This window comes from Drosophila tropicalis, unplaced genomic scaffold (genome assembly GCF_018151085.1).
Source record: "Drosophila tropicalis isolate 14030-0801.00 unplaced genomic scaffold, ASM1815108v1 contig_573, whole genome shotgun sequence".
Lineage (NCBI taxonomy): Eukaryota > Metazoa > Arthropoda > Insecta > Diptera > Drosophilidae > Drosophila > Drosophila tropicalis.
The window spans coordinates 3839670-3865842 of record NW_027173049.1 but is presented as its reverse complement, the minus strand read 5'-3'; the positions used below and the strand labels follow the sequence as shown (position 1 = coordinate 3865842).

At 35.5% G+C, this 26173-nt stretch overlaps 3 protein-coding genes and 2 long non-coding RNA genes across 7 annotated transcripts; 2 read left to right on the top strand and 3 right to left on the bottom strand.

The window, feature by feature from the left end:
• Positions 1 to 646: 646 nt before the first annotated feature.
• Positions 647 to 1994, bottom strand: LOC137575621 (uncharacterized). Its single transcript, XR_011032207.1, has 3 exons — positions 1957 to 1994; positions 1626 to 1900; positions 647 to 901 (listed from the first exon to the last, which is right to left on the bottom strand). It is a non-coding gene; the product is annotated as an uncharacterized lncRNA (long non-coding RNA).
• Positions 1995 to 4806: 2812 nt separating this feature from the next.
• LOC137575620 (uncharacterized) lies at positions 4807 to 5660 on the bottom strand. The gene is made up of 2 exons (XR_011032206.1): positions 5567 to 5660; positions 4807 to 5502 (listed from the first exon to the last, which is right to left on the bottom strand). It is a non-coding gene; the product is annotated as an uncharacterized lncRNA (long non-coding RNA).
• Positions 5637 to 6839, top strand: mRpL34 (mitochondrial ribosomal protein L34). 3 transcript variants are annotated; one of them, XM_068288251.1, is made up of 3 exons: positions 5697 to 5836; positions 5889 to 5988; positions 6645 to 6839. In XM_068288251.1, exons 1-3 carry the CDS (start codon positions 5814 to 5816, stop codon positions 6780 to 6782), a joined length of 261 nt encoding a protein of 86 aa, XP_068144352.1. In that variant the 5' UTR covers positions 5697 to 5813; the 3' UTR covers positions 6783 to 6839. The 3 variants fall into 3 exon arrangements, 2 of the variants coding, with proteins under 2 accessions (XP_068144352.1, XP_068144353.1); XM_068288252.1 differs by having other exon boundaries at positions 5713 to 5836; positions 5904 to 5988; XR_011032205.1 differs by lacking the exon at positions 5889 to 5988 and having other exon boundaries at positions 5637 to 5836.
• On the bottom strand, positions 6774 to 9618 carry LOC137575615 (polynucleotide 5'-hydroxyl-kinase NOL9). The gene is given in 5 exon segments (XM_068288246.1): positions 6774 to 7106; positions 7171 to 7803; positions 7806 to 8840; positions 8961 to 9020; positions 9182 to 9618. Coding segments are annotated over 5 exon segments (2307 nt in total). The 5' UTR covers positions 9474 to 9618; the 3' UTR covers positions 6774 to 6819.
• A 35-nt stretch (positions 9619 to 9653) lies between these two features.
• Positions 9654 to 22712, top strand: Rho1 (ras-like GTP-binding protein Rho1). Its single transcript, XM_068288250.1, has 5 exons — positions 9654 to 9851; positions 10485 to 10651; positions 21841 to 21990; positions 22045 to 22125; positions 22182 to 22712. The coding sequence occupies exons 2-5, from the start codon at positions 10496 to 10498 to the stop codon at positions 22371 to 22373; spliced, it is 579 nt and encodes a 192-aa protein (XP_068144351.1). The 5' UTR covers positions 9654 to 9851; positions 10485 to 10495; the 3' UTR covers positions 22374 to 22712.
• Positions 22713 to 26173: the final 3461 nt, after the last annotated feature.

Here is a 26173-nt window from a genome sequence, read left to right as displayed (position 1 = left end):
AGAATGATTTACCACCCAGGTGTTCAAAGCAATCATCTAACAGAGGAATCGGAAAATGATCCCGAACCGTAATTTTGTTCAGCGGCCGATAATCTACACATTTCTCATGGTGTTGTAATTCTTACGTACAGGGACAATCGCGGCAGCGTAACGGGAACTACTGTGACGAATAATGCCAGCTTTCAAGAGATCGTCACAGATCTCACGCACCTCGATGCGTTCATGGTGTGACAGACGGCGGGGACGGCAGAAAATCTGAGTTTGACTAGTCAGTTCTATTTTCATCTCATAGTTCACGGGCTCAACTAACTCAGGGGCAACCTGTACATATGCAGTGGAAATAATAGACCTTAAAAGTGCGGCTTGCTCTTCCCGTAAAGTGGCCTCTATATCAAACTCTGAATCATTGACAGCAGGGCCTCAATGGCATATATAGCCATAAGTGCATCATTCAGTGTTTCCGAAGGTCCTGCAGAAGTTTTTAGAAGGGGAGAATCAGACAACAATTCGGCAGATACAATATCATTCTTATCGTGCGGTAGTACCGCTATATCTATCCCCAATATATCATATATATAAGTATATAATATATAAGTATCATAGATTTTTTTCATATTTAATCTCTTTCAATTTACAAAGTCTTATATTAATTTTATACAGGAGATACCGCAGTGGCAGGCACCGTAGTGGACATGGCAATGGAGTCAGTAGCAGCGGCGGGCACAATGGCAACCGGCCCCGCAGCGGTAGGCACCGTAGTGGACATGACAGTGGAGTCAGTAACAGCAGCGGGCGTGAAGGCGGCCACCTTGGATGTGGAGCGTGTGGTCTGCCTTGTACCGAAATATGTGTCCTTTCGGTTAGTCATCCCACTTCTGAGTTGTAAAGTTGTATTTATTTTCTGAAAAATATAGTTATAAGTAACGATGGCAAAAGATTTATTTTTAGCTGCGCAGCTAGTGCGTCTGTCTCGTTGTATCGTTGCCGGAAGAAGAAGGAGGAACTGGCATTAGGCCGCATACCGATATTTTCCATAGGCAACTTAATACTAACAATCGATACTATAAATACTAACTTACTACTAACAATCGATACTTAAAATACGGGCTTTACATTCTTGGTCCCATACAAACGGCAATGTCACGAACAGTAACTTTTCCCAATAACTTCCTTATTTTCTGAGCTTTGTCGTGAAATTCAATACTGTTAATTACACCTATAAACGACGGTGCCACATTCGATCAAGATTGGGTGACTATATCATATAGCTCTCATAGAAACGATCGGTCGAAAACAGTGACTTACATTTTGACGAGGTCGAATTTACCCCGGGCCCTCTGGTTGTTTTCTTAACCATACACACAAAAAATATATATTTTTGCTTAAATGTTTGCTTGAAGGCCACTTGCAAAGGTGTTTTTGCAATAGTTAAAGGTTAATTTGGTTTGAATATAACATATTAAGAAAATCTGATTCTAGCAAAACACGAGCTACACGAAATTAATATAAGATTCCTACACTAAAATGGCTGTTCTCTGGTGTTTATTGATTTTCAAATGCGATATATTAGAATGCTAATAAAAAGCAATAATTATGCCTATTTTAACAACACTGCTATTTTTTACCTCTCACGTGACATTGGGGGTTTTTTTCTGTTCTAGATGTGTCGTGTGATTGCAAAGTTTTTAATCCTGCACAAAAAGTTAAATTTATTGAGCAAAATAAAAACGTCCGTCCTCTGCAATGAATGAAAGAAATTAGTTCATATTCCAAACTAGTTTTATTGTTGAAGACATGGTATGACCATTAGTCATTTTGCGAAGGATAGTTATTCCAAAAACCCTTTTAAAATTTACAGTAGCGACAAATTCGGATCTTTAAAAAAACGTCCTCAGGGCAACTGCAAATAACATTTAATTGTAATTAACATAACAGTAATTTGACAACATAAAATACCTAATTATTTTTATACGTCCGCACACTGTGACTTGGAGCTACACACTGATTTGTCTCTAATAAATGCCGGTATAAATGCGCGCAGTTGTCGGTATCTACCTTTTAATTAAGTCTTATATTTGTCGGGGTATTTATTATATGCAGCATCTCCAAAGTGTAACGTTTGTTGTAATGTTGCTTTTGGTCTATTATGTTTGCTGCATCGAAATTTGGTGAATGTCCACTAGCGTGATAAAATAAAATAAATATTAATTGTTGATTTTTGAGACCTTTTAATTGTTAGTCTAGCTTTTTGGAACAAACTGTTTTATTTTTGTTTCTATTTACCCAACAAATTGACCTCGAGCAGGAAAATCATACCACTAACAATTAACATGTCGCAAAAATCAACATTTAATACTTATTTTATTCTCGATCTATCCTAAAAGCACAATAAGCTAATATTGTCAAAGGTATTCATGAAATGGGGTTGGAACCACGAGTCCGCCTCTGGTCTAAATCGCAGGTCAAGTGGGTGACTTCTTTTTAGGCGTCTAACCTGCTTGCTGTTGGCCAGCAGTTTAAGTAATGCACTAGCACTTGAACTGCTGGCCAACGCACACTGGTTGCGTCCATAGGCCAAAAATCAAAAATATCATCACAAAATACTTGGACAAAACGAACACAAATCGACACTAAAATGTTCAATCTTCAAAACGCCAAACCGGGTTTTCCGCAAATCTAACGGAACTTTCTAAAAATAGCATTGAAAGAATGAACTTGTGTACATTTTTGCAGCCCGTCTGAGCTTTGTATGTACTTTGTCATTGCAAATTCGTACTTCAAAGTGATCAAACGTTTGACAAAGTGGTCCGATATTAATAATTTAAAATGGATTTTGTAATTGAAGGTATTTACTTTAATAAATGTTTATTTAAAGATTAATTTGATCAATTCAAACATTTTTGTGTGATTTTGAACGTCTTAACCTTTTTTGTGTATTTTGTGTACGTCTTTTTTATGTTTACTAAAAGTTTTAGTTGTGTTGCCCCCGGATGCCCCCATCACTGTATTTTTCAATGTTTTAAGGTAATAATCATGAAAAGTTTAGTTGCTAAAAGTTGCTAATTAGCTCATATTCATAAACTAAAGTGGTCTTATTTATTTTCATAGGACAAATATCCACCGTTATCAGTTGATCTTTGTGTTGTTGGTTTCGTTTTCGTTTTCGTCGTTTGTTTTGTACCTTTTCTTACATTCAATTTACTGTAATAATTTATGTTTGCTTTGCACATTTTATTTTGATTGTATAGGAGCATCTTATAACTGTGTGTTTTCACGCATCCACATTTTTGATCTTTGGTGCAAAGAAAAAGGCACGAATGCCGAAAAAATGCAAGGCATAAATAATTTGCTGGCACTAAACATAAAAAGCAAAGGTTACGAAGTCAATACGATTGACCTGAAGAAATGTATTCAGTACATTTGCAAAAAGATAGTTGCCTTCTGGATTCAGTACAAAAGAATTAGAAGTTTAGTTGTACAATACCAATCTGAATGGCTAAAAACTAAAGTTTTTATCGTCCTGAAGCCTACTGGTAGTGCTCAACAAATTGATCTGAGTTCTTGTCGTGGACGGCCCAAAATGGATTTTGTTGAGTCCTCAAAAAGGACGAAACGTCGCCGAATAGCCCTACTACAAAAGCATGATGAGTCTGCAGCTTCTGTTTTGCGCTCATCTGATTCTCAGTCAATCCTTAATGCAACTGAAATGAATATTGAAAAGGTCTTGTCGCTTGTCGTCGACATTGGGTTGTCCAAACACCAATACTTGGTCATTAGATCATTTATAAATTCAGAAGTTTCCTATAACTTATTGCCAAGTTACGAAAAAATTCTTAAGTTCAAAACATTGAGATATTCAAACAATATTGTTGTAGACGAAACACATGCAGAAGTGGAACTACAAAGTCTTTTAGACAACACGGCTTCAAGTATTTTAGAGCTTCAAAAGAATTTAATTGAAGAACGTTTGGATGAAACTGAAAAAACTTTAACATTAATTGGAAAATGGGGATTCGATGGCAGCACTGGCCACAGCGAATATAAACAAACGTTTTCCAATGGTATTAATGACGAGAAAAGTTTATTTGTCACATCGTACGTCCCACTTCAGCTTTGGCAAGTACGATCGGGAGAACTCAAGTCTATTGTATCAAAGAAAAAACATCAAATTCAAGCGGAGTTTCGAGAGAAAATGGGGTTACTGGTCGATACGCCAAAGGATGGAGGTAGAGGAAACTCCAACGATGGCAATACTGCCAGGAAATTATTCAGTAACCCAAGCTTAGCATCTCAGATTACAGGCATTGATGAAGAAGTTATTGCCCGATGCGCTACGATACTGCAAGCCTTAGCATCAGGATACAAAATAAATATAAAAAAATTCGAAAAATTCGCACTAGATACAGCGAATAAATTAATTGAAATGTATCCATGGTACTACCTTCCAGCAACAGTGCATAAAATTTTAATTCATGCACCAAAGGTTATAGAGCACGCATTGGTTTCGATTGGAGAGCTCTCAGAGGAAGCTGCAGAGCTGTGTGTGTGGAGAGTTTCTCTTTCACAAATATTTACTGTATGCTATATAAATTCATCTCTAATACCCAGAAAAAAATTTCAGCTCTCTATCTTTACGGGAAGTATTTTTGGCCACCAGCCCCATATAAGCGCAACCAGTGTGCAACGGCATGCAGATTAGATGGGTTTCTATCCTGGAGAGGTACCGAATGGCGTACATCCGGACTTACTTGACGGGATGATAAGGTAACTGTGGAGCAACAAAGGCAGTGCCGAAGTTGCTCATGCTGCAGCACAGTAAATTATTTATTGAAGGAACAAAAAGATAAACATGATTTTTGCACAAAAAACAAATTTTGCTTCTCTTATTAGCATTAAAAAAATGAAGTAAGTAAGTAAATAATCTGCGCGAATATTATACAAATCTAAGTCATTAGCATTAGAAATTTTCGTTTGGCTAGAAATATCGAAGAAACTAACATCGGCTGTGAAGAAGTTTTTATGTACATACAATCTTGCAGTCCTTGGTAATAATATTTTTACATGTTCCAAACTCTTTTTCTGTAACTCAATGCATCAAGGCACAGATAAAACCTACCAAATATCATTTTCATTATATTGTCTGTAACTTGTGTTCTATTTATCCGAAGTGATGGATATTTTGGGATCTGATGTTTTATGTAAAAAAACTATCATATTAGTAAATTTCATAGGGACAATCCAGCACCTTCACCTATTTTTTAAATAACTATATGATGTAGTACGATACGAAGACTGATAGACTGCAGAGGTTTATTAGTAGGGAGTTCCATTCTGTTTCCTGATGGGTTGAATGTCCAGGATTTGTGGCTGTATTAAGTCCAACTCACAGGTGCCAGGGAGCTTATCATCGATTTGCTGTAAACTTGGTAGTAGACCAGGTTGGACGGGTAGATCGGTTTATTCCTCAATTAAGCTGCGGTAAGTTTTTTCTTTTGGGGCTAACTAATTAAAATTTTAAGAAATAATCAATAATTATGCTTCTATCCACATCTCTGGTATTTCTTACCTCTCATGTGGCAGTGTGATTTTCTGATCCAGTTCCACTGTTATTCCCAGCCACTACCTGTGATGTGTCGTGTGAGAATATGCTATTAACAACTATTGAACGGAAATCTCAAAAAAAAAAAAAAAAAAATCAATCGATTATTTTGGAAATACTACTGATCTGAGTTCTAAATCACTATTGATGTAACAATATACGCAAACTGCACATTGGAGTAGAATCTACATAAAAAACTACATAAGAGATAACGATGCTTCAGAATGTACTTCACAGGTACCTAAATTCAATAATTTACTATTTCAATAAGGTTCATCAGTATTTGTAGGTTTTTACAAATTAGGACGTGTCTGTTTGCCTTAAACACGGTACAAAGTATAATTGTGCGTCAAAACCACATTTTTGATCGGACTCTACTCAAGCCAAAGGTAATGAATAAAAACATGCAACATTACGAATTCCCACAGCTGATCCTAGCTAGCACTATAGCACTGTGAAGCAAAGGTTGCAAATAACTGTTGACCGTTTTATTCTTTAGGCACTTTTTGGGAACACAACCCAAGAATTGCATACACATTCGTTCTCAGCAGTTGATCAGATCAGATTCAAATTTTGGATCTGAGGTTTTATATCCAATACTATCACATATGTAATTTTCATAGCGATACTCCGACTCCTTCACCTACTTTTCGTATAGAACTATATACATATATGATATAGTGGTCCGATCCTCAAGATTTTCATACTTGATCTGGTAATAAAAAGCACAGAAAAAAATCAACCCGATAGCTTTTAAGATGGCGTGAGTAAAACGCATACGCCCGGACGGACAGACTGACATGGTTATACCGACTCAGATTCTCCTGCTGATCAAGAATATCGATGACATATGGGGTCGGAAACGTCTTCTGTGCGTTTCAAACATCTTACCAATTTTATAATACCCTCTGCAAGGGTATAAAAACTTTAGGGCGATTTTCTGACGAAGTGCATTTTCCAAGTCGTTAGACTTAGTTTGTACAAACGTTTTCTGTTAATATTTGATAAGAAAAAAGGATATATAACATTCACTTGTTTTTGGCAGGTCCGATGTCATTTTCCCAAACCTCGAGAAGTCAAACGAACCAACGTCCATGGGTTGGACAAGCGTCTACCGACAACTGAGGGAAGGCGTGTTCTAATGCGTCGTATGCTTAAAGGCGTACATAATCTGTCCCACTAATATAAATTATTTTTATTGTAAAAAATATTGGAAATAATTACAGTTTATTGGCGTGTACATTGTTTTTTTCCTTTGCTGATTGTTTAAAAGAGGCTGACGGTCGGCAGTAGATCTGTTGTATTGCTTTCGAAGCCTTCGAACCATCTAAGCGAAAAACAAATGGAACATCATTGGCTACAGAAGGACCCTGATTCTTAAAGAACCCAGTCGGTAATGTAAGTTCACGTGCCAAAATTATGCAATTAACTTGGGATAGAGCCGAAACAGATAAGGAAGGTAAGAGATACACAATGTTTTGAACATAATCTACGGCACGAACTACCGCTACGGAAAAATTAATTTAATACGTTAAATGGATTTTTTAAACGTAGAATTTATATTTACTTACCGAAGTCCAGGCACTCTGGCAATCCTCTGGATGTTAATTTACCCAAATAAACTATATTAGCTTCCATCCCTGCGATTAACTCCTCACGATCGGCCGTTTTACAATTGGGATGTATAATTTGCAGATCTTGAAGTGATGCGCGAAAAGGTTGGCAACCAGAAAAACAGTTTACATTACTGTTTAGACATTTGCTAAGTCTTGCTAATATATTTAAGTAGCGCATATCCTTTGAACTCATTGTCCAAATTTCACAATAGGGTACCATCGCGGGCAATCGAAGCAAAGAATATTTTTTAATTTTCGCAGCTCTTAACTGTTCGTTTATGCAGATATTGGGTTTTGCGTTCTTCAACAACTTCCATTCCAAAGAGAAATCAAAATTATTTATGCTCATGGAACTAGAGATTTCAATCACATCTGTGGGTTTGATTGTTTCAATAAGAAAAGCAATAAGCTCTTGAGCAAATCCTTTATTATAGCCCATGGTGTTAATTAACCACGGGATCTCCATGTACACAGGATTTTTGTGAACATACTCTAATAACTGTTTGACAGCCCGAACATATTGTTCAGCGCACATCACAATATTTATATCTCCAACGACGTAAGCTCTATCTGGTTCCTTGTTGAAAAAAATCCCGGACCCAAGTGGGGTCCGCTAATAAGGGTACATGATATTGTTTGAGGAATAAATACTTCAGGTTGTCCAATATCCAAATCAATTAACAAAATCCGGGAGAATCGATGTAAATGACGATTAATTAAAAAACGCACTAGTGTGGACTTACCAACATTTTTGCCACCTACCACAATCAGACGGCTATTTTCCTTTAGTTTTATTTTAGCCCACACAAGCGGCACTTGCAAAATATTTGCTTTACTAGCCCGTTGAATTAGACAATTAAGCAAAAATTCACTTTGGTAATGTGGACGATTTGTGCCATGAAATTGAGGAAAAATATTTTGAGCCATATTTCTATTAAATATTGAAACAAGATTCTTAGCTGCAGTATTTCTTTGAAACAGCACTATGGCATCCCCTTTGTTATTATATTTATCTTTTATATTTTCCAGCTGCATATACGAAAAATAATGATTGAACTCCTGGAGGTTTATATTGTCTTCTGTGGATGATAGCGTCCTTCTCACAGTTTTTATAGATACCCAATTGATGCCTCTGGGAGAGTAAATTGTAAGTGGTTGATTTTGAATAGCGTTAAACCCGTTAATAGATATTTGGCCCCACAGGAGTGTAATTAACAATGTTCCATAAAACTCAATGTCACCTTTGATAACACCCAAAACATGGTTGCCCTTTGGGCTATTTTCAAACACACTTAGTTCAGTAAAGTCATCTTGTACTTCGTACGAAAACGGGTAATGAATGACATTTTGATCTTTCTGGGAATTTTCAGCAGATAGCTCTACAGTGTTATCAATTGGGTCCACATGCTCCCTTGCCTTTAATTTAATAATTTCATGTTTGTCTCTATAAACATAGATTTTTCTTATTTTTGATTCAGCAGTAAAAGTGGAGCAATTATTTTCCCAAGGATACTTAAGTTTTGGACTGTTCGATTCGCAAGACCAATTTAGCTTCGGGCCATCCAAATTTAAACTAAGCCTATTTTGCTTTAATTTTAAAATTTTGGGCATGAAGAAAAATTTATCTGTGTCCAACGAATATTTTAATTTTTCAGCAAAATCAGAACAAAATCCAGCAGAATAACAGCATTTACCTGTATGAAAGTTGTAATAAATTTAATCCGCAAAACATTTTTTTTTCTCACCTTTGTAATTTTGAATTACATGTTTGTGTTTCTTAAAGTCACTTCCAGATTGTTCAAAATCTGAAAAATACGTTTGACATTATGTTGAATCTTTAAATATTTCGTGTACATATTTGTCAATTATACTAAAATGTATTTGACATGTATTTCAAAGTATGTATTAAAACTTACATACATATGTATGTACATATGTATATGCACCCAAGCTTCGATCAACTCACCATATTTATAATTTTTAATGTTTTTATAATGCCTGTTATATAGCCTTTGGAGTTTTATTTGTGGAGCTGGCTTTAAAATGGCTTTCGCAAGATTTTTCTGTTTTAAATCAGATTCCCGATCTTTTTTTTCCAAAATATGCACAGATTTCGACTCCTGTGCATGACTTGTATTCTTCTTGTCTTTATGTGGGCTTAATTTGGTTAAAAAGACGCTTTTAATTGCAACATTATCAGTAATTTTAGTTACATGTGCCCTGTCCCGTGTCGCTGAAGGTTTAAAACTCGTCTGCATTTTACTTAACAAATCTTAAATTTATTTTCACTCATGCCGCTCAAAGTGATGTGTATTACTGGGCCATGTGCATCAGTACCATGAATGGTCTCTGGTCACACTATATTTCTTCATTTCATAGAAATATATCGGTGAAATACAACTCTGTGGGGCGTTGTTCATCGAAGTGTTCATCATCCCCCGAAAAGTGAACCATAGTTCATCCAATCGTCTTTTTTTGCATGAAAAAAAGGAAGTGAAGTTGAACTTACAATTTTATAGATTTTATTAACGTTTGCAAGAATTAAAGAAATTATTGCGTGGTCTTATAAAAATTCATAAATTGTGCAATTTTTTAGCGAGTTCCGTGAACGAGCTATTGTCAAAAAATATTCAACTGTAAGTTCACAAGGCAGTGAAAAAATTCCACACGCATACTAACAGGGACAAGCAGCTAAAACAATGTACATATACAGGAACTCGCACAACACATGCAAAAGTGACAGAAATGATGAGATGGTTTTTGGATTTGGAGATGTGAGCGTGTTTGGTCGTGTTTTTTTTTTTTTACCATGGAAAAATACATTAAAACAATTTAATTATGAAATTGAATATTTACAACTGTATTTTATGAGGAACTTCGAACTTCATAATCGAACCGAAAATATACTTGTTTTCTACAAGTAGTCTGACTGTCACCTTTCATCAATTTTTTTGTAAGAAATATTTTAACAACTTTGACTAAAGCAAAGCGGGTGGAAAATATTTCAAATAATAAACCCAATACAATTTATAACATAATATAATTTCAAGCTTAGTAACACAAAAATAGTGAAAAAAATCTAAGCAAGCGTATGACTAATAGCGGGGTGAATGAGAACGCTTTGAGTAACTGAACGTTTATGTGTGCGTGTGGGCCTGCACGATTGTATTTGTGATAACATTTCTGTATAAATTAGTTAATTTTTTTAATTTTTTTTTTTTTAGGAATTTAACATACATACATAGAATAATTTACTCATATTATTACAGAATTGTTCCAAATGACGACGATCCGCAAGAAATTGGTAATTGTTGGCGATGGTGCCTGCGGTAAAACATGCCTACTAATTGTCTTTAGCAAAGATCAATTCCCCGAGGTTTATGTGCCAACTGTATTTGAAAACTATGTTGCCGATATTGAAGTTGATGGCAAGCAGGTTAGTATGAAATGAAAGTTATCATTTAGGTGCATATGCAAATAATATGAGTATACATATGTATGTACATTTAAACTAACATAGGTATGTACATACATACATACATACATATGTACATATAAAGTCTGCAAAGAAATGTATGTATGTATGTACATACATATGTACATATGTACTTCGAATCGAAAACAGTGAATATAAATTTCAGAGGGGATACATACAGTCAAGAAAACAAGTCAGCATACATCTTCAATTTTGCCATACTTCCTCGTTGCAATAATAAGTAAAAATGTAAATACATACATGTATGTACATACATACATATGTCTATGCAAGGAAAAAAAACTTGATACAATTAAAATGATTGGCAACAAGCAAAACAAGTGGCGGGAAAAAACTCTACATATATGAAAACTCTTCTCTTAATATCATAAATAAAACAATGATATATTGTATATTTCCAGACTGTTTTGACAAATTTGTAGGTCTTCCTTATTGCTCAGAATTTAAATAAACCGGATTTAATCTGGGAAAACATCGAATAATTTCGTTTCAGAGTATCCTTAGAAAAATCCGTTGTCAAAAACTTTTGTTGAAAATATATATATTTTTTTTTTTTGCACAGAGTTAACAATCTGTCCTCTAAATTATGACATACATTTTAAAATTTTATTGCAAAAATCAAAATTGGAGGTGTTGACTTTTTTCCCTTACTGCATGTACAGTGCCGGTGAAAAAAAACACCAAAGCAAGCAGCTTACTTTATTACAGCCTTGCAGAGGGTATTATAAAATTGGCCAGATGTTTGTAACGCACAGAAAGAGACGTCTCCGTCACGATCAAGTATATATATTCCGTCTGTGCAAATCAACTTCACGCCGCCATCTTAAGAGTTATCAGGATGAAACTTGTTATTTGAGCTACTTAGGCTGCAAACACAGTGCACGCTGAGACGAAGACGAAGCTAAAGAGAAATTGCTTGCGTTGCGAGTAAGGGAATAGGTTGCACAGTGCAAGACGAATTGGTTGCGCTTTTGTTATGATAGTCGCAATGGATTCCTCATCAGATGATGACCTGCTGATTGAGCAAAGCTTATATTTTAAATAAAAACTGCGGAAATAAAAAAGTTCACCCTATAAATTTGGGAAAAAAAGCATTTGGTGAATTTCATCATTTGTACGATGAGCTGTGCCACGATGAAAAGAAATTTGTGAAATATACCAGAATGACAATTAGCACATTTGATTATATTCTAATTAAAATTGAGCCACTTATTAAAAATTGGACTAATTTTAATAAAACGCCAATTATATGTGCTGAAGGCTTATTGTGACGTCCAGTTTAGGCATTGACAGAAAAAATAAACAAAAACAACGGTATCTAGCAAGCGATTCGTCTTCAAATTCAGTACAGCAGCGTTTGAAGCTGATTGCTTGCGTTTCGTCTTCATCTTCGTCACAGCACTATGCGTACAAGCGAGCGAATTCATACGATTTGTTCTGTACTGTTTTTCGTCTTCATCTTCGTCTTCGTCCCAGCGTGCACTGTGTTTGCAGCCTTATAGCCCGGAGCCCCGGGTATATAAACTTCGGCAGCCGCAGTTAGCTTCTTTGATATTTTTACAGTAAAACTTGACTAAATTTTGGTTTGCAGTTTCTTTTCTCTTGTCTTACTGACAGTCCCTAATTTTAAAGGCAAGAAAAAGAGCACAAACGAAAAATTATTTTTTTAAAGAAAACATAATTTAAATACCATATTAATAGCTATTTTGTTAATATGGGTCTTGGAAATCACTGCAGTGATGAAAAAAGGACAGTTGCTTAAAGAAGGCAAAACATTCGCCAAAATATTTCGTTTACTAGGCTGCTCCAACAAAATGATCAGTAAGGCCAAGAAATTTGTCCCAAAAGTGGTGTCTCGTGGGCGAAAATCTGCACTACAGAGACTTCCCCATTACTAGGTAAGCGACTACTACGACAGAGCAAGAAAAAAGCCATTTAAGCCAAAGATTTAAATATTGCTGAATTGGTTGAAACCTTTCGTACTCGGCTAAGGGAAAATAATTTAAATGCGCGAAGTCCGAGAAAAGTGTTATCTTTGATCAGTGAACACCCAGCTAATAAACGCATGAAGTTTTCTAAGAAACACTCGAATGGCTAGTGGAAAAGTGGAGGAAAATATTGTAGACAGACGAGAGCAATGTCGTGATATATGGAGGGATAGGTTCCGTTTAGGAGACCACCAAATCGGGAGTACAGACCAATGTACACAATATAAAATGAATAATTATGATATGTATTTTCAAAATTCTACACCATTAAATTTCGCAACATCCTATGGTGCTATTATTTTCACCACAGCTGTATGTACAAAATATACTTTGCTGTTGGACCCCGATTATCCGGGACGAGTTCAACTAGCCATGTCCGTCCGTCCCTCTGGATCAACGCAAACTCCTCCTAGACCGTAAGAGCTACAGAGCTGAATTTTCACGTAGGCTTGTATATACTGCAGAGGTTGTATATCTCGGATTCAGCCGGATCGGACCACTATATCATATAGCTCCTATACAAACCCCAAAGTCACGAACATCGACTTTTCTTAATAACTTTGTTTTTTTCTATGTTATTATCGTGAAACTTAATATTAGAGAGTTTATTACGCTTATAAACGACTGTGTCAAATTTGATCAAGATCGGATGACTATATCATATAGCTCCCATAGGAACGATCGGTCGAAAACAGTGACTTTTGTAAATAACTTCGTTACTTTTACCGCGATTGCTTTCAAATTAAACATTTGTTAGTTTAGTATATCTGTTAATGACTGTGCCAAGTTTGATCGAGATCGAGTGACTCGGTTTGCGAAAACAGTGACTTTTGTAGATAACTTAACGAAGTTATTTACAAAAGTAACGTAAGTAAGTGATTGTTTTCAAATTAAACATTTCTTAATTTAATATATCTGTTAATGACTGTATCGAATTTGATAAAGATCGGGTGACTATATCATGTAGCTCCCATAGGAACGATCGGTGGAAAACAGTGATTTTGATCAATATCTTCGTTATTTCCTATGATTGTAGGCCATTCTTTCGCAAACATAAGCCTTTTTAGATAAAACGTTCTTCCACATTGATGGCTAATAGGTAAGGAAAGAGTTACCAAAAAAGTTGCAAGGGTATACAAACTTTGACGCGATCGAAGTTAGCCCCGGCCCTCTGGTTTTAAATCAATCCAGAAACGAATGTTTCTTAGTTATAAAAAAGAAAAGCAAAAAAAGCTAGAAATAATTATGTGTGTATTGTAGTTTGTTCCAACTGTTTAGCTTTTAAATTTTCTTTCACAAGTTCGTTTGAAATCACGAATAGAGGTAATCACGGTTAACAGAGACAATGGAACAAACGCAACTTCATCCCGGATAATACGGGTTTCCGGTTAATGGAGCTAGCCAAATGTCATTAGCTTTGGTTAGCACTTATTTTTCTATTAAGTTAAACACTAACATTTAAATGCATGTTTCTCTATTGAACATTTATTTATAAAAATAACTATACCAATTTGGAAAAACAATTTTTATACCCTTGCAGAGGGTATTATAAAATTGATCAGATGTTTGTAAAGCACAGAAGGAGACGATTCCGACCCCATAAAGTATATATATTCTTGATCAGCATGAGAAGCTGAGTTGATATAGCAATGTCCGTCTGTCCGTCCGTCTGTGCGTACGCGTTTTACTCAGCCGTCTTAAGAGCTATCGGGCTAAAATTTTTTTTTCGGGGGTTTTATTACCCGGCAAAAATAAAGTATGAAAACCATAAGGATCGGACCACTATATCATATAGCTCTAGAAGAACTAGAAGAAACATTTTCATAAAAATCGAGTATGCTATGAAGTTTACATACGTGATAATATGAGAGTAAAATTGTTTTGTTTGTGTATTGATGAATTGAGTTGCAGAAAACAAATTTTGAACATGTAAAATTATTATTACCAAGGACTGCAATGGTATACAAACTTCGGCATAGCCGATTTTAGCTTCTTTTGATTTTTTTTTCAAAAATTAAGGCAAAAAAAAAGAATGTAATTGCTGAATTTTTGGTCCTTTAGGCAAGACCATTTTACGACACTAATTTGTACTAAACTACTTTCTTTGTTATAATAACGAAAGAACGTAAATTCAATTTCTCGGCAAATTACATATTTATACCCTTGCAAAAAGGGTATATTCATTTTGGTCAGAAGTGTACAACGCATAGAACGAAGCATCTCCGACCATACAAAGTATATATATTCTTGATCAGCACGACAAGACGAGTTCAAATAGCCATGTCCGTCCGTCCGTCTGGATCAACGCAAACTCCTAGATCTCGGATTCAGTCTGTTCGGACCAGTATATCAAATAGCTCCCATATAAAGGCCAAAGTCACGAACAGTGACTTTTCTCAATAACTTCGTTATTTTCTGTGTTATTGTCGTAAAACTTAATAGTAAACAGTGAAGAGGATTTCAGCACTAAAACACCATCTTCATTCGTTGAATTCAAAATATGAACTGATTTTATTAACAAACGTATGTGTATATAAAAGAATTCTTAGACTCTAGGAGGCGACAATTGTTCTTAAAAAAATATTTTTCTAATGACCCACGTTTTTAGGGGGTTGAAAATAGTTTATATTTCATGCTCAGCGTCTGTTACTTGATACCGCGCCGCTGTTACAATCTTAAGTGTTTTCCACAGAGTGTGGATGCATGTTTTGTTTGGTTTTTGAGCCATACTTGAAATATGAATTTGTATCAGCTATTTTTATACCATACACCCATAGGGTGAAATGGTATATTAAAGTCGCCAAAATGTATGTAACAGGCAGAAGGAAGCTTCTCCGACCCTATAAAGTATATATATTCTTGATCAGGATCAACAGCCGAGTCGATCTAGCCATGTCCGTCCGTCCGTCCGTCCGTCTGTATGAACACGCAGATCTCGGAGACTATAAGAGCTAGAGCCACCAAATTTGGTATGTATACTCGTGTAGTATGCACATGTTCAGCATTAATTGGAATTTCGGCCACGCCCCCTTACGCCCCCAGGAATCACATAAAACTGTTTTTCTTAAAAAGTATGACAGCTAGAGACATCAAATTTAGTTTCTATACCCGATTAGTTAGTGCGCAGAAATTAACTGTTCAAACTTTTTGCCACGCCCCCTTACGCCCCCAGGAATCACACAAAACTGTTTTTCTTAAAAAGTATAATAGCTAGAGGCATCAAAATTGGTTTATATACTCGTTTAGTTAGCGCGCAGAAACTAATTGTTTAAACTTTTTGCCACGCCTCCTTTCGCCCCCGGAATTTACATAAAAGTGATTTCCTTAAAAACTATGATAGCTACCGACATCAAATTTAGTATGTAGACTAGCTTAATAGACGCGCAGATATTGGCTATTTAAACATTTTGCCACGCCCACTTCCGCCCCCGCAAATTAAACAAAACTGATTTTATCAAAAACTAACAAAGCTAAAGTCACCAAATTTAGTATGTATACTGGCTTAGTATGCGCGCAGAGAATATATATTTTCATATTTTGCCACGCCCACTTCCGCCTCCATAATTAAGAAAAAACCGATTTCCTCCTGTAGTTTTTTGACTATCGCGTTCAATTCGGCACACTAATTAATCTTATCTATTTCTACAAAACTACCAAATTTTATTGAAATCGGACTAGAAACATGCAAAATATGCGTATGAACGTATTTTACTAAGCGGTCCACAAGGCCAGAATTGGCCGTTGGCTAGTAGCGGCGCTAGAGTGCTCGTGTGTTTGTAGAGTGAGCGAGATAGCACATAGTATAAGACATGTAAAAACAATTTAATAGACATATGTACATTTGGTCTTCGAAATTTGAAATATTTGTTTCACCAGGTGTATGGTATACCCAAGTCGACGAGTCGACTTACTTGCTTCATTGTTTTTGGAATTAAGCAATAATTGTCATAGGAATCTTTACGACTTATTTTTCTTGTATGTTTTGTATATTTCTTTGTTCAATCTGATTTGGTAAAGCCATTTCAGATGAACACGATGTTTATTCTTAAACATTCTGCCAAAGGGCCGCCAAATGTGACGTTTTGGTTTTTGATTTAAATAGCTAGTTGTCTTATACAAATTAATTTTAATATTGTCATTAGTAAGATAACTCTTGTTAAAGAAGCATGACGAACTACATGAAAGAAGTTAACCCTAGCAAATCAATGTTATCCTTCTTATAAACTGACTTCCTATTATTTTGTATGATTTACCAAATTGGTTTACTAATATCACCCGATGCGTAACAATTTTTGTTTCGGGATATCTACCCACTCCTGATCTGTATTACTGTGTTGATTTCTAGCCTTTTTATACGGTGGAGACTTTGAAGACCAACAACTTCTACCTCTCGGCTTTTGCTCCACCGTTTTGACATTTCGCTGATAGCTGACCTTTGAGCGTTTATTCTGTTTAAATGTTGCCCCTTTATGAACATTTTGCAATATCTGCCTTTTTTGTATTATAGACTCGGACAATTTGTTACCTGAATTTATTTTGTCACTATTTTTTAGAAGATCATTATTTAATTTATCCATTGCCATCTGAAGATTTTCATTTTGTACTGGCTCTGGGATATATACTTTTTCTTCCCCACATTTTACTTTACCTCCAAAGTGAGGTCCTGCCGGGGGACATAAACTTATTTCTTTTTTACTTTCAAAAATTATTTCTTTTACCTCAGCTTTTATCTTACCTCTAAGGTGAGATCCTGGCGGGGGAGTCAAGTGCGGATTTTGAGTTTTGTGGTTGAGTTTGTTTTGAAATGTCTTGTATTTATCCTGACTATTACCATTCTTCTTATTTTCCCAGCGCTTTTTTAAACCTGTGACATCTATTGTTGTTGCGACTACAGATTTATTACTTTTTGATTTGTTGCATCCCGAGACGATCCAACCAAATTGAGTATTTTGACCTAGTAGGCCATCAATCTTTGTAACTTCTCCTTTTATAATTTGGGTATATACGTTTACCCCCATTATTATATCAACCTTACCAGGTTTATTAAAGGTAGGATCAGCAAGTACGTAGGTTTGCCATTTCGACATATCCACGCTTACCCTTTTTAATGGAAGAGCTTTCATTAACTTTGGCAACACAATTGCCTCAACCTTAAGAAGTTCTTTCGTTGGATTTCGCGTCTTCACATCTATTTTTACCTTATATTTTGATTTTTTGGATTTTATTGACGACACGCCACTTATTTCTGTATATTGTTTAATTTTATGTAAATTTAGTATTTGAGCCGCCTTTTCAGACAAAATGGTACTCTGTAAACCACTATCAATAAGGGCTCTTAGAGTCTTATATCCTCCATTTACATTTTTTACTTGTATTAGAGCTGTAGCCAACAGTGTTGATTGTGCCGTTACACAAGTATTAACTTTCTCCTGTTTTTCTTCAAAATGGAGTAAGGTATGGTGTCCCTTACTACACAATGAACAGACCATTTCATTTGTGCATACTTTATTGCTTGAATGGTTTAAGCATCTTGTGCAAATCTGTACTTTCTTGGCCATTTCATACCTTTCCATTGGTGTCAAACCTTTAAATTTATAGCACTTATACGCCTTATGCCCTGCAACTTTGCAAATCGGACAATTGTCTTGTCCGAACCCGACGTTTTCTGTAACGGTTTCTTCTTTTCTTTGCTCATGGCACTTAGCGAACAATATCTTTGCTCCAAGTATTCCATGACATCAGATAGCAATTGTATCTGCCTTGTTTTTCTAATTTGACTCTCATATAATTGTAGAGTCTCTCTGTCAAATTTCCTTAGTAGTATTTGTGCAAATATTATGTGCACTTCATCGGACAAATTTGTTTTAATTTTAATTAAGTGCACTGACTCATTAACTATGTCAATCACTCCCTTTATACTTTTTGTGGACTCATTGTTGACCATCGGTAAATCAACGATCCGATTTAATTGCTCGGAAAATACCCTCCGATTATTTTCATACCGCTTGGTTAACAATTCCCAAGCGGCACTATAATTGTCAGCTGAACCTGACAATAGATGAGCTACCATGCTCTTAGATTCGCCTTTTAACGCGGATTTCAAATAATTGAACTTAAGAGCAAGACTTAAATCTTCTCTTTTTTCAATTAACTCCGTAAATAATTCTACAAACAGGTCCCACTCTCTAGGTTCTCCAGAAAATGTGGGTACCTGAATCTTTGGCAACACCGGTAGTTCGCCTCTCACGGTAACATTATCAACTTTCAAATTTTTCTGATCGTTTATATTTTCTTCTAACGCTACCAAAGTATACTGGAGGTCGCGTTTCCCTCTCTCTCTCCGCTGCTGTCCTCAAAATTCTCTAACATCGTTGCATCTGCTTCAATGTTTACCGAATCAACAGTGCCCTGCCTGATTGCCTATCCTTTGGCTATTAATCTGGCTATCATATCTAAACCTTCCTCATATTTTCCGTCTGTAAAATAACGATGTTCGGTTGCTCCACTCTCTAGCATTTGGTTATTGTAACTAATCCATTGCTTCTGTATGTCTCTTACTTCATTAAGAATTTTGCTAGTGAACTTACTAGCGTCTATTTCTTCTATCTTCTTCACCCTTCGCTAACAATTTTTCAATTTTGGTAGGGAACATTTTATATGGTGTCTGTATATGTATGTGACAATATATTTATTTATTTTTGTTAATATGTATTTACTTAAGTATATGGAAAATTTTCACTTTTTTGTATATATTTACTTTTTGGTCTTGACTTTTTAACGGGCAACTTTCTTAAAAATTTTGTTATATACTTTTTTTTTTTATCACCAATTTTGGGTATTATTTTTTAACTTCCCTACTCGATCATCGCAGTGATCTTCCTACCTAATGTTTTGCATAGCTTTACAGGCTATGCTGATATCGGGCAGATAAGGCTCCGCTCAATTTCACAATTTGGATCTTAAAATATATGGATGTATATTATTATTTTTTTATTTCTAACCTGCAACTGTTTTTTTTCTCCCGCATCAGCTGGTTGTCGCCGTTTGGCAAGCTGATGCTCCCTCGAAGGCGTAAAAGACGGCCTGCCTTTCACGCTCGTTGTCAGCTGCTGATGTCCAGGGCCTATGGGCTCAGGCGGTACCGGTGCCGGTCAGCGCACTAGATTTCCTTGTTCTTCAGTAGCCTCTTCTTTGCAACTATCCTGTTGCCTTGCAAATGCGTCGTTCATCTGCTTCTTGTTGCCGACTTGCAACTGCCTCGTTGATCTGCTTCTTGTTGCCAGTCGACTTGTAACCGCCTATAGTGTATATATAGGCGAGGATGTTTTTTTTTTTTAACTTTCGATATTAGGGCTTCGAATACACCACACACAAAAACACTCCGCCGCCGAAATTACTACAGTTGCTCCGCTAGCCAAACTGCCTTTAAATTAGAACGCACGCACATTTAATTTATTAAGCAATAATATTTTGCTTTTATTTTATACTCTGTCTCTTACCACTGGTGGGGAAAAACAAGAGTTATTTATTTTGCTACCTTTAGCTGGTCGAAGCATTTACACCTGCATTAGATCTCAAACTCTTAAGGAGCTGATTGAACCTCTGAGTCTCTTACCACTGGTGGGGAAAACTACAGAGTTCTTTCTTATTTTGCTACCTTTAGCTGGTCTTAGCATTTACACTTGCATAAGATCTCAAACTCTTAAGGAGCTGATTCACTCTCTGAGTCTTTTACCACTGGTGGGGGAAAACTACAGAGTTCTTTTTTTTCTCCGAAGGACCAAAATGAATAGGGATTCCGGAGGAGAAGAATAACCCAATCTTCATTCGTTGAATTCAAAATATGAACTGATTTTATTAACAAACGTATGTGTATATAAAAGAATTCTTAGACTCTAGGAGGCGACAATTGTTCTTATTATTCTAATGACCCACGTTTTTAGGGGGTTGAAAATAGTTTATATTTCATGCTCAGCGTCTGTTACTTGATACCGCGCCGCTGTTACAATCTTAAGTGTTTTCCACAGAGTGTGGATGCATGTTTTGTTTAGTTTTTGAGCCATACTTGAAATATGAATTTGTATCAGCTATTTTTGTTTTTGGAATTAAGCAATAATTGTCATAGGAATCTTTATGACTTATTTTTCTTGTATGTTTTGTATATTTCTTTGTTCAATCTGATTTGGTGAAGCCATTTTAGATGAACACGATGTTTATTCTTAAACAAACAGTTTATTACGCCTATAAACGACTGTGTCAAATTTAACCAAGATCGGGTGACTATATCACGAACGATCGGTCGAAAACAGTGACTTTTGTAAATAACTTCGTTACTTTTAACGCGATTGCTTTCAAATTAAACAGTGACAGTGCCGAATTTGATGAAGATCGGGTGACTATCATATAGCTCCCATAGGAACGATCGGTGGAAAACAGCGACTTTGATCAATATCTTTGTTATTTGCTATTCTAAGATTATCGGCCGTTCTTTCCCAAACATTAGACTTTTTAAATAAAAAGTTTTTTCCGTCTGACGGCTCTAGGTAGGGAAAAAGTAACAAAAAACTTGCAATGGTATACAAACTTTGACGCGGCCGTCTGGTTTTATATTCGCATAAGTGATTATTCCTTTTACAGATCAAAAGGGTCAAAAAACTCAAAACATTGCAGCAGTTATCATGCGAAATTTTTTTAAGAGCGTAGAAATTAGTTCGTCTTCTGCAGAATTTTGACGTGTGACCGTGTGCTTTGCTTTGTTGGCGGAAAACCCATGAATTTTGACGTGTGAATGTGTGCTTTGCTGTGATCAAAGCTTTATTCTGAATCTTTTCTTGCATCGATTGTAAATCTGTTCACTTTTTACTTTGCGTCATGTAAGATATGGACAAATGGTTGTGGCTCTGTTTGTGACTTCGTTAATATTTGTCAATTTAATATACTTTTGTAGCTATAAATAACTGTACCAAATTTAATCAATATCGAGTATAATTACTCTTTATATTCCCACGAATTGTTCCAGTCTTTCCCTAGCCTTTTTAGACGGTCGTGCCGAACTTAGAACCGTCCATCTGGTTTTTTGTATCACAACTGCATATCGAAATATACATTAATCTTCATGATATATTTTTACTTTAAATAAAGGTGGAGCTGGCTCTTTGGGATACAGCTGGACAAGAAGACTATGACAGACTGCGACCGCTGAGTTATCCCGATACTGATGTAATTCTGATGTGTTTTTCGGTGGATTCACCTGATTCCCTAGAGAATATTCCTGAGAAATGGACACCAGAGGTATTTAGTTTAAGAAATGAAAGAGATAAATTTTATTAATTTATTGTTTTATAGGTTAAACATTTTTGTCCAAACGTTCCAATCATTTTGGTAGGAAATAAGAAAGATTTGCGGAATGATCCCAACACAATTCGGGTGAGGCAGCCATAGATTTTTTTGTTGAGCTAGTTTAATGGTTTACTCTGATATAGGATCTCGCAAAGATGAAGCAAGAGCCGGTGAAGCCTCAAGAGGGACGCGCGATGGCTGAAAAAATTAATGCTTTTGCCTATTTGGAATGTTCGGCCAAATCCAAAGAAGGCGTACGGGACGTATTTGAAACGGCAACCCGAGCTGCACTGCAAGTTAAAAAGAGGAAGAAGACCAGATGCCTTTTGCTCTAAAAGAGGAAAATACAAAACAACAAAGTAAATCGTTTAACAAAAAAAAAAAAAAAAAAATAATAATTCTTTACATATACACAAACACCACACACACAATTTACGCATACACATTTTACTACAATAACTGGCTGAAATAAAATAGATATTTGGGCAGCCTAAGCAAACCTTTTGGCTGCATTAGCGGTCTAGTCGGCTGCAAAATGATTTCTCATCCAAAATGTTTATTCTTGGAAAGTTAAATGTAACTTAACTAGTACACATTATTATTTGTTCAAAGGGGCCTCAAAAATTAATCAGAAAAAAGATCAACAGCTAAATATATATACATATATAAACATATGTGAGCAACTTCTTTTTATATTAAAGTAGCAAATTAGCCACAAAAAAGAAGTATCAGTTTGCTTTTGCTTTGGAATCGGTCCACAAAATGTCTGTAAAATCAAAAGGTAACTAGACTCATCATCTTCTTAAAGCTAAAAAGCACTTAACCCATAAGTGCTATGCAATTCAAATTACAAAGTTTTGTTTTTTTTTTTGCGAATGCATTAACAACGTAATCAACTCTATGGAGTATTTATACGTACATATTTATATTTTATTGTGTATTTGAATATGCGTATATCTCTATTTGTATTTTGTACCGTCAATCGTGTAATTTCTCACAAAACAGTTAAGAATTATTATAAAAAAAGCAAATACCTGTAAAACGGTAATATTTTATATAAATAAGTGTACCTACCAAACTATTTTCTACTCAGCAAACAACAAAAGGAACAACTGGGAGACCAAGTAAAAACTAATTTGTGCATTCAAAATTTTGGTTTCTAACACATAAAAAAAAAAAGTCCGTATTCATCAGATTACCAAAAATAGATTTTGTATACAAATACACAATTTAAAATTCCATTTCCTCGTTTTATTTGTAATTTTATTTTATACACTATGTGAAAAATAAAGATAAATCTTTTTGGAGTGTCTGTTAAGCATTTTGCAAATTAGTCCTTACACTAAAGTTAGAAAAAAAAAACTATAATTTAAAGGTAAAAATTATTTTATTAATATACAAATATTACAATATGTATAAAAAATAAACTTTAAAAATTATGATAAAACTCAAATTTAGAAAATCGATTAACTATGACTTACTGAGGAAGTTCAATTTTGTAAGAGTATAGAATTTTGAATTCCCTTGCATTGACATAGAGTTCGGGTTGTATGTAAATGAGTCCGGGCTAATAATTTCCATTTGACATTTGGTGTTTTTAATGTTAATTTACAGTAATTTACAGGGTGACGAAGGTGAAGTACACATACTTTTCAGCATTAACCGCGATGTTTCAGCTATTCAACCGGGGTGCGAAGAGAGAAAGCTGCAGTTGTAGTATTCGCGAGTCCTCAGTTGGACTCGGTCAGCAGCTAACGAACGCGCTAACGCCTGCATACGTGGCGACGAGCAAATTGCTATTGTCCAGTTTCGGAAGGTCAGTTGTGAACAGGATGTAAAGGATTGGGGCCAGGACATTACCCTGAGGGACTTCGGCTCCTATTCTTTCAATGCTGAAATGTGCGTTGTCATGCTGGACGTGGACTCTTTTTTTACAAACATGACCTTAACATAATGTATAGTGGAGTTGAGAGCGAATAGAAGACCCTTGTGCCAGACCCGATCAAAAGCCTGTTTTTTATGTCCATAAAAACAGCCGAACAGTACTCTCTATTCTCGAAGGCCAGTAAAATTTATTCCACTATCTGCAATCTGCTGCAACCAATAGAAATTATCAATAGATCGTAAAATACTTTAAATAGGTTGAATTTATATGCACAGAAGGACATGGACATGGCTATGTGAACTCGTCTCATCGCCATGCCAATAATATAAAATAAGTATGTCTATAAGTTTTGGGACTAAAAATTAAAATTGATTGAATTGCAAGATGATACATTATGTAAAAGAAAAACAATTTGATAGCGAAACTATGAGGAAACAGAAACGAGAGTAGTCATCGATTTTCATTCCAACAAATTTCAAAATATGTACGTATGTTTCTTAGTTCTACTCCTTTGTTTCACTTTATATGGTACTGAATAAGAAACTACACTTAAAAAGTAGTTGATGTCAGACAAAATTGTTAGATTTTTCGAATTAAATTGTGTATTTCTCTAAGAATACCCATTAGATTTCAATTCAACATTTTAAATTGCATGTCTGGTTAATAAGTTGTCAAAAACAAGACTGCATCACATTAACTTCAGCGTCTCCTTCTAGCGGCGTTAAATTTTTTATTATTTGAATATTATTTTTTAATGTTTGTTTACTTTTGTAATGTGTATCATTACGAATAAAAATTATATTTTTTTCTTTTTTTATACCCTTGCAAAATGAGTATATTAATTTTAGTCAGAATTGTGCAACGCATAGAAGGAAGCATCTCCGACCATATAAATTATATATGTATATATGTATGTTTTTTCTTGATCAGCACGACGAGATGAGCTACATAGCGATCTGTCCGTTCGTCCGTCTGGATCTACACAATCGCCTCCTAGGCTTGTATATACTGCACAGTTTGTATATCTCGGAATCAGCCGTATCGGACCATTATATCATATTGCTTTCATACAAAAGGCAAAGTCACAAACTGTGAGGTGTTGTATTTTGAAATTTAATATTGGTGAGTTAGCTCGCAAATAACTGTTGATACTTTTCCATTGACTGCAAATAAGTGTCTTTCACTCACACAATAAAAAAGAGTCAGACAGAAACTGTTTTTGTCGCGACTGACTTAGCTCGCTCGCGCTCTAATCGAGACAGGTATTTCTGTTTTCGTTTCGCTCAAGTCAAACACTGATCGATTGCTTGAGTTAAATAAAGCAAATTGTCTTTTGCGTATGTATGGGTAAGCACACGCGATTGATGCGTTCCTTTTTACATGTACACGGTAGGCAAAGATCATTTCTGTTGAGTTTTTTAGTCAAACTGTCTTTTGTTGAGACTCTGTGTGACCAAAAATCGTATTACTCTTTACGCGACACTCATTTGAGAGCGTCACACGAATGAGTCAATGCAAAGCGCTTGACCAAAACCAATTCGAAACAAAACAAAGAGAGCCGCTCAGAGCGAGATCGTTTCTGGACAATATTTTAGGTTACGATACGAAGCAGAACATATAAGAAAAAACGATCAACTGTCATTTGCGAGCTATGCTTATAAGTGATTGTGTCAAATTTTATGAAGATCAGATGACTATATCATATAGAATCCCATAGGAACTATCGGTTGAGAACAGTGACTTGGATCATTAACTTCGTTATTTGCTATGCTAAGATTGTAGGCCGTTCTTTCGCAAACAACGGACTTTTTATATTAAAAGGTTTTCCACTGTTTAGGTATGGAAAAAGTGACAAACAACTTGCAAAGGTATATAAACATTGACATGGTCGAAGCTAGCCCCGGCCCTCTATTTATATGTACAGAAGTTAAATTCGGCTATGCCGAAGTTTATATACCCTTGCAGTCCTTGACAATAATAATTTTACATGTTCAAAAAAATTTATTAATATACAAACAAAACAATTTTACTCTTCATACTCCAAATTTGTTCTTCTTCTTCCCTCATTCCCTAAGCAAAGCAACGCATGCATACACATACAGTTCATGTAGCGTTGCGTCTGTGTGTGTACGCATGTGCTCTGTTGATTTGATGATGAGGTAGTAGGCAGCGAACAGCGCTGCCGGCAGCGCTTGAACCGATTTAAATTGACTGTAACTTGTGTTTTATTTATCTGATCGGATTGAAATT